Here is a 15,615-nt window from a genome sequence, read left to right as displayed (position 1 = left end):
AGTTGAGCCTATTACCAATATTTAAGTGAACATGCCCCCTTCAAGCCCTGCTAGCACTTTATTACAGTCCCGTTTGGATGCAGTCAGAAAACGAGGACTTATGGATTGACCTCTGTGCATGCATCCAGACCTGCAGCTTGGACATGCCTGGACTGATTAGTCAAACTTCACGTGTACATCATGCATAATATACATATGTACATCAATCTGATTCAAGATGGCTGAATGGCTGTTATTTTTGTGCTGAAAAATCATCGAGCATTTCTGGCATTCTGGAACCGGATCTCGGCTGTTTACAAATACATTTTGTTCAAACTTAGCACATACATTGGACATTATAGGACCTTGATGCACGTCATTTTGTTTTTTAGATCAGATTTAAATTGACCAACTGGTGGCCATTTGTTTTAATGATTGCAGTTGTAGTGCCATACTTTAACTGATTATGTTCAAATTTTATATATTCAGGTGTATTGGTTTGACGATCAAATTGTGCTAAAAATCCTCAAAAAAAAAGAAGGAATTTTTGGCATTCCATAACTGGGTCTTGGTCTTTTATGGATAGATTTCGTTCATGTCGACATGTACACCGTGTTGTCATCGTTCTCATAAAACGTGGCAGATAGTAATTTATAAATATTCATGATCTATCTATAAAGGTGATACAAAACAATGAAGAACAGAGTTTCAGATAGATCAACAGTGTATGGTCAAACTCAACTTTCTTCCATCTGCAACACTGAATGGGCTTGAGGTATTGGAGTGAAGAAAAACACAATTTACAGCACTTTAACATTACAAACTATCACTTTAATTTCACTTCCATAATAATCCTTGAGTAATACAGACTTGTTACATTGTATACATTTGATAACATACCGGCTAATTGCCATGCAATATCACTTAACTGAACCATGTGTATTGAATGCACATTTTACCCGAGACCAAAAATCAGATGATTACTTTCCATGCAAGCACATCAGTTCAAACAGGGCCACTCACAACACCACTGTGTGAACATCTTGAGTCAATGCAAAGCAACATATACAACATTGTACCTGATTGGCTACCCAACCGTAATACTAAACAGCAAGACCAATCAGAGAGCAGCTTGTTTGTCAACAGGTTTTTTTTTTATCCTATCAAATTTTGCCTTGTATATACCGTATGCCTTGATTCCACTGAACATCTCAGAACCAGAAACAATGCATTTTTTTTGAAACCTAACAAAGTAAATTCAACAACTGTCCATGATGCCTTGTGTTAAAAATAATAGCTTACAATAGTATGAAATTATACAAATGTACACCAATGGTCATTGTCAATTCAATTGTATAGTTTGTAATAGACAATTTGTTGATTTCAGGGTCACATGGTATAGTTGTCTCAATCTGTAGTAATTTCTAAACCTGATTGGCAAGAATTGCAATAAAAAACCACTGCTATGATTTGTAAATACCATTGAGAAATGCTTCGCATGATCTCCTACATTTCTGGTAGACTGATTCAAAAGTTGATACATCGCCCTGTAAATAAATGAAATAGAAATATTAATTAAGATAGAAATTTGGAAAATGTGGTGTATTAGCTTTGTTGAACTGTTCTTTTTATACACTACAATAGTCAGCACATGGATTGTGTATACCATATGTCACAGGGAACACTTAATCAAACATGAAATGTTCCAATGATTGGTACCTCAAAATAGAATTTGTCTGATCTTATTAGACAGCCTGTTTCATTCATCAATGGAATTAATGGAAAATAGACATAAATGTGTGCTTGCATGCAATTTACAGTATAAAGTCACATTCGTGAAAATTAAGATATTGCGTTATTTGAGGCCCAAAACATCAAGGAATACAAGGACTTGTAATTCTCTCTTGACGTAATTTCTAATTTCACAGATGGAGGTTGGGATGGTATACCATGACTTGTAATGATATTGGAAAAAGTGATATAGATATAGGATGTGATTTTATCATCCCGATTGTACAATTTCAGTCTTATTATATAATCTAATATTTCTCACTTTGTTGAAAAACTTGACAGTTGTTATATATCATTTGTATATTTTAACTTTAAACAAGCAGCCTCTCAGCTGTTATAGCTCCGCTGTTAGCAATACAATTCCATTGAAGATATCATCACCTATATGTATAATATCAAAGCAATCAGGCTTGTAGTTTTAAAGAAGAAGTCGAAAAAGTAAAAAGTTGACGCAGACAATGAACGACGATGGACAACCACTCATATGATAAGCTCTGCTAAACAGCAGAGCTAAAAAATTAAAATTTCATGACATCAAAGTTGTAATTAAGAAAGGCACAGTCGTTGCGCAGCACATGTTAATATTCTGTATACAAACATTATATTTCACACATGTTGCATGGGACCCACATGGATGCATCACAACAATTGTAATGTTGTAATACCTATACATAGGGGTGTGTGTCTAATATAGGTACATTTATACCATGTCATTTGTAAGCTCTAACCATGATTATTTTGAAAGGGGGAAGGAAAGTTATCAAAACTTACATAATAACAATCTTCAATGATGTCATCACCATCCGGATCATAAGAACCCAAGAGTTCTATTTTCGCTTTTGATGATTTAGGTTTCATACTATCTAAGGTCCTGAAAAAGACAGTGAAACATAATACCGTACTTGCTCCATTAGAATGGACATCTCCAATAGAAACACATATGAAACCAAAAATTGCATGTTTTGAATACAGAATCAAAACACACGTGTAATGTACATGATCAAATGCACTTCTAATAGAGCAAACATAGTTTTATATACTTTACATATACTGTAGAATACTTTATTTTCGCTTGGAATTTATTTTCGCTATTTTCGCTGAAGGGATGATTCCGTGAAAATAAAATCCAGCGAATATACTTTTTTTCCTATATTTCACATTAAACTCATCAAAAATCAGTGAAAATAAATTCCATACAAAACACCCAAAAAGCCTTTTCAGCGAAAATTAATTCCAGTGAAAATAAAGTATTCCACAGTACTGTAAAATGTGTATTAGAAGCCACGGCTTCTATTGAAATGGTACAATGCAACATATGGGGATGCAGGCTTCTATTAGAACGTTTACACATATGAGAAATGATGATTTTTTTGGTTCTCAGTTATTCAAAAAGAATGGGTGCAGCTTCTACCGCTAATACAGATTTTACGGTACTGCTATATATTTTGCATATATTTTTTGTACTACTCTTACTACTTTTCATATGAACTTCTATATGACATAGCATCATGTCAGATTATCGCGATGCTTACTAATACTAACACAAGCATGTCAGATTCATGAACTGCCATGTTTGAAACAAAACATTTCCATGCATTCCTGAATATATTTACCTGGTTCCAAAATTCTGAAAATACTTGATTTTGGTGAATGTTTACAATTGTATTATTAGGAAAGTAAATTACTCCACATCATTTCCTACGATGCTCCATGAGAAAACAACATAAAATGGTGCTCAAACAGCATTTTCATTTTGAATCCCATGTGCAAAAGTAAACGATGTATATCAAAACAAATTCTTGCCATATAGTTTTTTGTTTTCTATAATGCATGCCCTTACACACAAAATAAGTGACAACTAGCAATTATTTTCGAAAATGTTGTTAACTCCACTTACCAAACATTGTCATTGTCCATTCCAAAAATATAATCAAACTTCAGAAAATCTTGTTTTCTCATCTAGATAAAAAAATGACATGAAAAAAAAACAATTTTCAATCCACTTGGAGATATTTCTTACACTGCCCAAAAGTTTAGTCTAAATTTGAAATAACAATTTCAGCAACGTCCTTACTGTACCATTGAGCTACCATTACTAGAGGTAAGAATGAATAACTATTTCTAGTGGTAAGAATAAATAACCATTACTAGTGGTAAGAATGAATAACCATTACTAGTGGTAAGAATGAATAACCATTACTAGTGGTAGGAATGAATAACCATTACTGGTGGTAGGAATGAATAACCATTACTAGTGGTAAGAATGAATAACCATTACTAGTGGTAAGAATACATAACCATTACTAGTGGTAAGAATGAATAACCATTACGAGTGGTAAGAATGAATAACCATTACGAGTGGTAAGAATAAATAACCATTACTAGTGGTAAGAATGAATAACCATTACTAGTGGTAAGAATAAATAACCATTACTAGTGGTAAGAATGAATAACCATTACTAGTGGTAAGAATGAATAACCATTACTAGTGGTAAGAATGAATAACCATCTCTAGTGGTAAGAATGAATAACCATTACTAGTGGTAAGAATGAATAACCATTACTAGTGGTAAGAATGAATAACCATTACCAGTGGTAAGAATAAATAACCATTACTAGTGGTAGGAATGAATAACCATTACTAGTGTAAGAATGAATAATCCTTACTAGCGGTAAGGATGAATAACCATTACTAGTGGTAAGAATGAATAAACAATTACTAGTGGTAAGAATGAATAACCATTACTAGTGTAAGAATGAATAATCCTTACTAGCGGTAAGGATGAATAACCATTACTAGTGGTAAGAATGAATAACCATTACTAGTGGTAAGAATGAATAAACCATTACTAGTGGTATTTAACTACATTGTATCACGTGCGCATGCACGGGAATAGAGTTCCAAGCGACGATAACAACACACACTAAAAAGGATCATGAGTAGACCCTTGTTTGTAAAGAATGACATGCTATGGCCATCTGACGCATGCGCAGGTGACGACTCCCTCGTTTTAAATAACTACTAGTAAGTCTCAACATCATTGGTATAGATTAGGGATGCCATCAAGTGCACAAAACATGATATTTACCAGTATGTAATTACTTGCCAAAAAGTATTCAAAATGGTTGCATACACAAAGCTACACACCCATTTTACATTAATGTCAGATTTGTTACTGGTCTAGAGTAAACATACATGTCTGAAATCACATCAAAGGAATGGAGACAAGTAATGTTTCAGCATACAAAAAATTTATGTTTATAAAAGTATAATTTGACACATGAAAATCAACAAAACTAATTTGATAATGTTCCAAACGATTAGCTATTAGCCACAATGTTCTTGTCAAATCAAAACAATTGTTATCATTTTGTTGCAAACCATACCAAATATCAAAGTCAAAAATAACATTTTTTACCAACATTTTTTTTAAATATTTGCTAAAAATAGAGTTGACGGATGATCACTACATAGAGCAGTGAATTCATTTCCAATACTGAAAATTATAAATCTTGCAAGAACTTACAATCCTTCCTATATGGTCTGTTTTGATATTGTGATGTTTGAGTACTGAAGCTCCACGACTGTCTTGTCGTTCTCCTGCATGCCAATCTGATATCCCCGCACTGTCTATCAACCATTCGTGAGATACGCCCCTTTTTTGTACAAGATCAGCAAAGACAGCCTCTGCTATTGGAGACCTACAAAAATTACCTAGACAAGAAAATAATACATGAAGATGAATGAATAAACTTGATGTGTGGTATAACAGTCAGCAAAATTATGGAGATTGCATGGTCAGAATACAATCAGTTGTCTCGTTCGTAGCGCATCATGTTATAATCGATAAATCGTCATCAAAATATATTTCATAAAATGGCATTTTAGTAAATGTTTATTTTGAAACACTGTGAAATGCTGAAAAATTAGCATTTTTTCAGCTGATTTGATTATGTACACAGGTCTGTGGGCGTGCACATGATGAACCATATTCGTCTGTTTCAATGACATAGTCCAAAAAATTCAGTGCCTCAAAATTAGCTTAGGACATTACGAGACATCTCCAAATATATGCCATATTTTGGGTGTATGAAATAAAAAAAATACCAGCAAATTGCCGATGCCTAGTGAGCATCATAATCACAAAGGTTTCTTTATTTGGTGGAATCTACATTTAAGGATATAAAAGAGGGAAAAGATATTAAAGAAATTGCATCACAACAAAAATTAAATAGACATGCATCTATGACATGAATTTGAATTTGAGAAATGTTTAGGATGCATGTAAAAAAAATGGTTGCCAGTTGTCCAGTTTGAATAAAATTGCAAAACAAAATGAAATGCATCAGTAACCCACCATGAGTTATGTCAATATAAATTTTGAATGAAATCGAATCAAGCATGCCTGGAAAACATGTTGAAATGTTGTTCTTAGTTGTTTTGAGTGACAGTGAAGTACAGTAGTCAGTCAGTCAAGAAAACAAATTGTATTTGTATACCATTATTTAGTTGACCCTATAGCAATTTTGAATAAAATTGGTCACGACATAGACTGGAGGGCTATGGGTGGCATTACGTATAAGTTAGTTTCAAATCTGCTATGAAACATAATTCTGTGCTGTATTCGTATATTACATTATAGCGATTCACCAGACATTCTTGAGTGCATTGGGAAGAGCGCTCTGAATGGCTGGATTCCTGATTTGTCACAACATGTCTAAGAAAGATGATAACGTGTTGAAAAATCTTTTGGCATATGTGATATAAAGTATACTGTCAATGGAATAATTCCCAATTATGCACTGGATCAATAATATTTGGTGAGAGCTAGGTACTGTGATACTGAATACTATCTACTTTTAATTAAGAATTGCAATTTTGTTGATCAGGACTATAACATTTGAAATATTAACAGAATTGGTTTAAAAAAAAATAATGCCCACCATTGTGATCAATGAATAGCTAGGAGAATGTGGATACAAACATATACTAAATTTCTAAATATTGAATTTTCCATTTCTATTAATAAACATAGTTTAACCCTGGTGACCTTGTCCTTTTTTTATATAATATTATTTCCTTTATCATAGTTTGTTTCAATATAAATATGCATTGTCATAATTAATTTTGAATACAAACCAGTTTTAGGATTGAAACAGCAGTAGAAAAGCAGTCTATCGAATGTCCTTGATTGATGTGTATATATATATATATATATATATATATATATATATATATATATATATATATATATATATATATATATATATATATATATATATATATATATATATATAAAAACACTGGTGCCTAATTTGTTGAATTATTTTAAGGTCATTATTTCCAGTTGGCTTAAGAGGCCGAAAAATTGTAGTTGTATGCATTGTTTTATTCATGCATAGCACATATTGAAGCCATAGACATTTTTATTTTTATATACCTTTCCCTTTCATTTTGATGACACAGGCAAGGTAAAAATTGATTTTCCCACAATCCAATGTGCTCTTCTAATGGAAATCACAAAGTATTGCAAATTTCCTGTTTTGCTATCTAGTGTAATGGATCATAGTTTGTTTTTTTGCAATTATTTCAACCAATTCACATGCAGTATAGCAAAAATACAATACAAATATAGCTGAATAGTTAAACATATCTGCTCTATGTAAATATATGCAATCATTGATGTTTTATTTAAAAAAATATATGAAAAATCAAATTAACAACGTCAGGGTAAGTAACACCAACATGGAGCCCTAAAACCTAATATGTGCATATTACCCCCAACGTACCTAGTTACAAAATTTGATCTAAATCCACTCTGAAGTTTTTTAAATTTTGTTTACACAGGTTGAAATGAGTAAATTGATATTCAAATTGGTTATTTAATATGCTGAATATTGAAGGCCATAAAACTATTTTTGTCGTGTGTACACACCCCAAGGTACCTATTATACTTGTTGAGTAATAAAGTTATTAACAAAATCCACCCAGAAGTCTGTGAGAATATGCTTTAACACACAAACAAACACACGTACAGACACACCAAACTCCGTATCTCACTTGTGTAATTCACGGGATCTAAAAACTGCAAATGAAAAAAATTATCTCAGAACATAACCAAAACTTTTACCCTGTCTCTCCAATGCGAGTCCCCAGAAATTTGCTCATTTGCGTTACACCGCGATTATTCATAATACCGAGACTCAACAAACAATACTATTAATTTGATTAGCGCAACAATTCATCTGAACCTACCATAGCAAATAAAGAGAACGGAGTATTTGTGTTTTGATCCGTCACCGGATGAACCCATCTCGGAACCCACGCAATTTTCAACACTGGTGGCTGCCATGTTTAACACTCGTACCTTAACCAGCTTCACAATGTACTATACAGACTATTTATATGGTTCAAATGGGACAAGGTACGAACTCATTGAAGTCAAAGAACTTTTAACCAAGTACTCCCTAACTTGGTGGTTATAATATTTGACTCGAATGTGTAACATCTATTACCTTCCACAGTAAAACCCATTCCATAGTATTTTGTAACATTTACTAAGGTAACGATGAGTTTGTATATTAATCAATTTTGCCTGTCCATGGTTAATGACGGCCAAGTAAATTTCTAATATTTTCTGGAATCTAAAATTTTGGTTTTTGACGTAATTTCAACTGATGAATTGGCATAATCCAAATTTAAAGTTATGCTTGTGGTGGCGACATCGGTCTGTGGCTAAATTTCTAATATTTGATAAATTATCTTTGCTGTTGATAAATAAATTTGGTAACTACCACTCTCCCGGAGGACAGCGACGTTATTATTACAAGTATAAATCATTTATATAATTGATTTCATTTTTAATTTCTCATACCCTTCTGTTCTTATTTCCAATGATGACTGAGACGACGTGGTCATTCTTATTTGTGCGCAATACTGAAATGATAAAACAATATCCATGGTGTCACTATTTATAAACATTGCGTTGAATTCTCATATGAAGAAGTTAAACGACAGTGTGTTGTCCCAACCCGTGGAGAAGTTGGCATTTGCACTTGGATCTCAGCACGGCCTTGATGGTTTTTGTCAGGTTGGTTGGTATATCACTAACTATTTTAACGAGATTTGCGAATGGCGATATTTGTGGACATTAGTAGACTTATTTAAGAACCTTCCCTGGAAAAGACGTGAACTATGTTTACCAAAATTGTGTTAAATTGATTGCTACAACTTATCCGTGCTTATTCTGGAGGTTATGATAGGACAGTAATATGTACAGTATAAGGTTATAGTTATGTTTTCATCTGTTAACTTATTTATAAAAATATTATGAGCTTTTTACAATGTGGTAGATGATATGTGTCGTGATCCCACGTATCGAGATGCTCTGTTAAGTTTGTTTTATTTTTTTACGTTACCATAGCCACCATTCGCAGTGGAAGATAAGGTGCTTGGTTTTGAAAAGGTTATGGGTAAGTAGGTTACAAAGAATCTCCATAACCAGTAACACGTGTTACCCTACCTTTGGATCAAATAAAATCTGAGTGCTTACGTGTTTATTGTTGCAACGATTTGAATAATTATAAGTTGAGCAAATACACGTTGATTGTTCAAAATACTTCCTAAAAAAAGCTTAGAGATTAGATTCGAGTTGTTTTACGCCAAAATGCATTCACTGAAAATTATATTTTCTGTCGTTGGCGGCGCCCTTCATAAATACATGGCAAACATCGAAATGATGTGCATTGTACGTACGGCGTGTATTTTGTTTAGTGCGTGCACAATTTCATATTCTGGAGGAAAGTGACCATGTGGGGATGTATATTCATGTACGTACATATGTTATTCCGATGCCAACAAGCTCCCTTGTGTACTATACGCAATCACTTTGGGACGGCAATATATTAACCTTTTTATCACCAGTTCCCTCTTTTCATCACAAATTCACAAAATAGTCCTGTTCATAGTCTGCATAGATTGGGACAAAAATAGCCAAAATCTTTTAAGTAAAAACTGAAAATTTACTAAAAATTTTGTCTGATGACTCCAGAATTAAGGTTCATTTCCAGAAATATTGAAGAATGTAAGAAAAAAAGTGCATAACAATTTGGGCGAGAAAGTCTGGTGGTGAAAAAGATGAAGCTTCTGTGATATATTATACCCTATTGGGCAAAGGAGGGTGAATCATTCTTCACCGAAAATAAGAAGATCGAAAAGTATTGAAAATGAACAACTTATAATTACGGAGAAAATTAGGTATTTTTAAATATATTATACAATCTATTTTTTATGAGAAAATGTTCATATTCGTGCGTCTGCGGCAATTGTCAATAGATTTTTAAATATTTATGTGAACTGTACTTTATTACATACATGTCTAAATCATTAAGATTGTACATTTGCTCGAAATAACTGTAACTAGTGTACATGTATCGAGCCATCTCAAATCACTGAACAAATCGTTTCCTGTTGGTCCTGATTTAATGCGTCCAACCAGGCTTTCAAGTACCTGTAATCAATGTAAACTACCAGCGGCTGCAGTAACAATTGAAATACCGCAAGAATCAAAATAGCACGGTGACAATTACAAGAAAAGAAAAGAAAAGAAAAGAAAAGCTTTAGCACCAAAGCATATCATTCATTTTGGAGTGGCCATTTTTACTAGGCAACGTTTTTAAGGTTACCACGACAACTACCCGTCTATGCATGGTTATCTCTAAATATTCCAAACGGTTGATAAATTTAAAATACTAAAATCCTGTAACTTGGCCAACTTTAGTTTTGATCCGATTACATAAATTCTGTTGAGTATATTTCCTACAAAGTTATTAGCATCTGTATACGCCGTCTTGAACTTTTTCTGTGACGTCACCAGGTTTCAGTGTATCCAGCATATATGTTGATATTATAATCAAACATATCATTTACATACATTATAAATAATGAACTGCCCAGAAGATCGATCAGACAGGACAGACAATACTGATAAAACATTGTATAAATATGTGATGTCATTTTAAGCATGACGGCAGTCAATTATTGTTGTCCAGCCACTTCACCACAGCTTGCTTTTTAAAACCAACACGCAGCTTGGCTTGAGAATATATGCAAGGACACTAGTATCTATAGGTGAGAATGGAGGTAAATTTGATCATCTACTATGAAGTACGAGGCAAAAATTTCGCAAAGCTTGTTAGGTAAAATCTAGGCTAAACGCCTGCTACATTAAGACTCAACAAATAAACTTAAGGATGCTGTATACGTTTTTTTGCTTTGAAACCCAAAATTCTACTTTTTTGTATTTTTCAATGCTGGACTACAATGAGCTGTTTTGTTGCCAATGTTCCACTAAATTCGTTTATTCATTGGTTCAATTATTCATTTTACCGAAAATGGCTTTCTGTGTTTACACAGAGATCACGTAACTATACACGCCCATACACACACTATCTTGTCGATTTCATATCTAGTGTGAAATAGGCTTTCCATCAATATACAGTTTTGTGTAGTTCTGAAAATATCAGTTTAGAAAATCAATGCCAAAAACGTATACATCATCCTTAAGGTCTAACTTCTTGCTACCAAATACACACTTATGCTGTATTTCTATTTATTGTATGTGTGTTGTTGCATTTTTAATAAAAATAGCACCATACAATTTGATAACAAAGTAGAGGGAAAGACTGACTTTTAACTATTTTGTCACCTCAGATTGTACAAACATATTAACAGTTCATGTGAATTATGAGCAAACATTAGAGACAAACACACCACAATGAAAATATAATATACACTCAAAGAAAGGTACAGGTAGTATTGCACTCCATTTTGTTGTGCTGTTTGTGAGACAGAAGATTATTTTGTTGGGAAAATATGAGTGACAGTAGTGACAGTTTTTGTTTAGCATTTACCAGGAAAGTATTTCTGCTTGAAAACAGTACTCATTTATTTATTTTTACGAGGCAAGACTTTATAATTTTAAAAAGTACCAATGTACTTGTTGCTTTTTTCTCAACAGAATGCGGAAACTAGACAAGAATAGTTTAATTTCAAAAAGTACCAATTGTCGCTTTGTTCTCAACTGAATGCGGAAACACGACCAAGGATAGTCTGAGCATCTTGGTTCTAACACGATCTGAGTGGAAATTACAACTTTCATCTCACTAAAAAAAATTTCAAGGAGAAACATTCCCGGATTTAAACCAATGACTTCCATATAACGAACTGTGTGAATGCATGGTCACTCTACTAAATGAGCCAAGCAGGTGATTTGTGAATGCAACATGTAGTTACTGTAACTACAATATGCACACGAATCACAACACACAATCTGTGATGGGGCTGAAGAAAAAACACCTACAAGTTACCAAATTCGTATAGCGATTCTGACAGGCTGTTTGGTTTCTATTAAACGTTCCCGGCCATACAGACAACAAACATTTACTAAAACCTATGCGCCGAACATCAGAATATCAGATCATGCAACATGAAGTTTATTTATTCCTAGGTGTTGTAGAAGCCTTGTACATCACAACCTTTATTCTGTGTTGCTGAAGAGGACTCCGACCCCAGGACGTCCATACCTAAGTGTTGTAGAATTCTCAGACCTCATAGCATCGAGTCCTAGGTGTTGCAGATGTGTTCGGCCTCAGAATGTTCATTCCTAGCTGTTGTAGAGGCCTCAAGCCTCAGAAAATTCATTCCTATGTGTTGTAGAAATCGTGGGCCTTAAAATGCTCCTTTCTAGATGTTGTAGAGGTGTTCGCCCCCAGAATGTTCATTCCTATGTGTTGTAGAGTTCTTAGGCTTCAAAATGTTCATTCCTATGTGTTGCAGAGGTCTTTGGCCTCAGAATGCTAATTCAAATGGGTAGTAGATGGCATGGGTCCCAGAATGTTCATTTCTAAGGGTTGTAAAGGTCCTGGGCCTCAGAATGTTCATTCCTAGGTGTTGTAGAGGTCCTGGATTCAGCATGTTCATTCCTATGTGTTGTAGAGTTCTTGGGCCTCAAAATGTTCATTCCTATGTGTTGCAGAGGTCTTTGGCCACAGAATGTTCATTCCTATGTGTTGTAGAGGTCTTGGGTCTCATAATGTTCATTCCTAGGCGTTGTAAATGTCTTGGGCCTCAGAATGTTCATTCCTGGGTGTTGTGGAGGTCCAGGGTCTCAGTATGTTCATTACTCGGTTTTGTAGAGGTCTTGGGCCTCAGAATGTTAATTCCAATGGGTTGTAGAGGTCTTGGTTCTCAAAATGTTCATTTCTATGGGTTGTAGAGGTCTTGGTTCTCAGATGTTCATTCCTATGTGTTGTGGAGGTCCTGGCCTTAGTATGCTCATTCATAGATGTTGTGGAGGTCATGGGCTTCAGCATGTTCATTCCTAGGTGTTGTAGAGGTCTTAGGCCTCAAAATGATCATTTCTAGATGTTGTAGAGGTGTTCGGCCCCAGAATGTTCATTCCTATGTGTTTTACAGTTCTTAGACCACAAAAAGTTTATTCCTATGTGTTGTAAAGGCCACAAAATGTTCATTCATGTTTTGTAGGGGTCTTTGGCCTCAGATTCTTCATTCCTATGGGTTGCAGGGGTATTGAGCCTCAGAATGTTCATGCCTATGATTTGCAGAGATATTGGGCCTCAGAATGTCCATTCCTAGGTGCTGTAGAGGTTTTGGGCCTCAGAATGTTAATTCCAATGGGTAGTAGATGGCTTGGGTCTCAACATGTTCATTCCTGGGCGTTGTAAATGTCTTGGGCCTCAGAATGTCCATTCCTAGGTGTTGCAGAAGTCCTGGACCTCAGCATGTTCATTCCTATGTGTTGTAGAGTTCTTAGGCCTCAAAATGTTCATTCCTATGTGTTGCAGAGGTCTTTGGCCACAAAATGTTCATTCCTATGGGTAGTAGATGTCTTGGGTCTCAGAATGTTCATTTCTATGGGTTGTACAGGTCTTGGTTCTCAGAATGTTCATTCCTAGGTGTTATGGAGGTCCAGGGTCTCAGTATGTTCATTCCTCGGTTTTTTAGAGGTCTTGGGCCTCATAATGTTAATTCCAATGTGTTGTAGAGGTCTTGGTTCTCAGAATATTCATTTCTATGGGTTGTAGGGGTACTGAGCCTCAGAATGTTCATGCCTATGATTTGCAGAGGTATTGGGCCTCAGAATGTCCATTCCTAGGTGTTGTAGAGGTCTTGGGCCTCAGAATGTTAATTCCAATGGGTAGTAGATGGCTTGAGTCTCAGAATGTTCATTTCTATGGGTTGTAAAGGTCCTAGGCCTCAGAATGTTCATTCCTAGATGTTGTAGAGGTCCTGGACCTCAGCATGTTCATTCATATGTGTTGTAGAGTTCTTAGGCCTCAAAATGTTCATTCCTATGTGTTGCAGAGGTCTTTGGCCACAGCATGTTCATTCCTATGTGTTGTAGAGGTCTTGGGTCTCATAATGTTCATTCCTAGGCGTTGTAAATGTCTTGGGCCTCAGAATGTCAAATCCTAGGTGTTGTAGATGTCCTGGACCTCAGCATGTTCATTCCTATGTTTTGGAGAGTTCTTAGCCCTCAAAATGTTCATTCCTATGTGCTGCAGAGGTCTTTGGCCACAGAATGTTCATTCCCATGTGTTGTAGAGGTCTTGGGTCGCAGAATGTTAATTCCAATGGGTAGTAGATGTCTTGGGTCTCAGAATGTTCATTTCTATGGGTTGTACAGGTCTTGGTTCTCAGAATGTTCATTCCTAGGTGTTGTGGAGGTCCAGGGTCTCAGTATGTTCATTCCTCGGTTTTTTAGAGGTCTTGGGCCTCATAATGTTAATTCCAATGGGTTGTAGAGGTCTTGGTTCTCAGAATGTTCATTTCTATGGGTTGTTGGGGTATTGAGCCTCAGAATGTTTATGCCTATGATTTGCAGAGGTATTGGGCTTCAGAATGTTCATTCCTAGGTGTTGTAGAGGTCTTGGGCCTCAGTATGTTCAGTCATACGTGTTGTAAAGGTCCTGGGCCTCAGAATGTTCTTTCCTATGGGTTGTAGAGGTATTGGGCCTCAGAATGTTCATTCCCATTGGTTGTAGAGGTCTTGGTTCTCAGAATTTTTATTTATGTCCATGGGTTGTAGAGGTCTTGGGTCTCAGAATGTTCAATAATATGGGTTGTAAAGAATCTGGGCTGCAGAATGTTCATTCCTATGGGTTGTAAAGGCCCTGGGCCTCAGAATGTTCATTCCTATGTGTTGTAGAGATCTTGGGCCTCAGAATGTTCATTCTTGGGTGTTGTAAAAGTCTTTGGCCGCAGAATGTTCATGTCTATGGGTTGTAGAGGTCTTGGGTCTCAGAATGTTCATTCATATGGGTTGTAAAGGTCTTGGACTCCAGAATGTTCATTCCTATGGGTTGTAAAGGTCCTGGGTGTCAGAATGTTTATTCCTATGGGTTGTAGAGGTCTTGGGCGTCAGAATGTTTGTTTCTATGGGCTGTAGAGGTCAGGGCATCAGAATGTTCATTCCTATGCATTGTAGAGGTCTTGGGCCTCAGAATGTTCAATACTATGGGTTGTAAAGGTCCTGGGCTGCAGAATGTTCATTCCTATGTGTTGCAGAGATCTTGGGCCTCAGAATGTTCATTTTTGGTGGTTGTAAAAGTCTTTGGCTGCAGAATATTCATTTCATGTAAAGGTCTTGGGCCTCAGAATGTTCATTCCTATGTGTTGTAGAGATCTTGGGCCTCAGAATGTTCATTCTTGGGTGTTGTAAAAGTCTTCGGCCTCAGAATGTTCATTCATAGGGATTGTAGAGGTCTTAGAATGTTCATTTCTATGGGTTGTAGAGGTCTGGGATCGCAGAATGTTCATTCCTA

At 35.4% G+C, this 15,615-nt stretch overlaps 1 protein-coding gene across 1 annotated transcript; it reads right to left on the bottom strand.

Annotated features, from left to right (window-relative positions):
• Window positions 1–1,304: 1,304 nt before the first annotated feature.
• LOC102810063 (low molecular weight phosphotyrosine protein phosphatase-like) lies at window positions 1,305–8,142 on the bottom strand. Its single transcript, XM_085501732.1, has 5 exons — window positions 8,027–8,142; window positions 5,298–5,485; window positions 3,668–3,729; window positions 2,542–2,641; window positions 1,305–1,526 (listed from the first exon to the last, which is right to left on the bottom strand). Exons 1-5 carry the CDS (start codon window positions 8,121–8,123, stop codon window positions 1,443–1,445), a joined length of 531 nt encoding a protein of 176 aa, XP_085357858.1. The 5' UTR covers window positions 8,124–8,142; the 3' UTR covers window positions 1,305–1,442.
• Window positions 8,143–15,615: the final 7,473 nt, after the last annotated feature.

The sequence above is a fragment of the Saccoglossus kowalevskii genome, chromosome 7 (assembly GCF_978046115.1).
Source record: "Saccoglossus kowalevskii chromosome 7, keSacKowa6.1, whole genome shotgun sequence".
NCBI classification, from domain to species: domain Eukaryota; kingdom Metazoa; phylum Hemichordata; class Enteropneusta; family Harrimaniidae; genus Saccoglossus; species Saccoglossus kowalevskii.
This window is presented reverse-complemented; position numbering and strand designations above follow the sequence as displayed.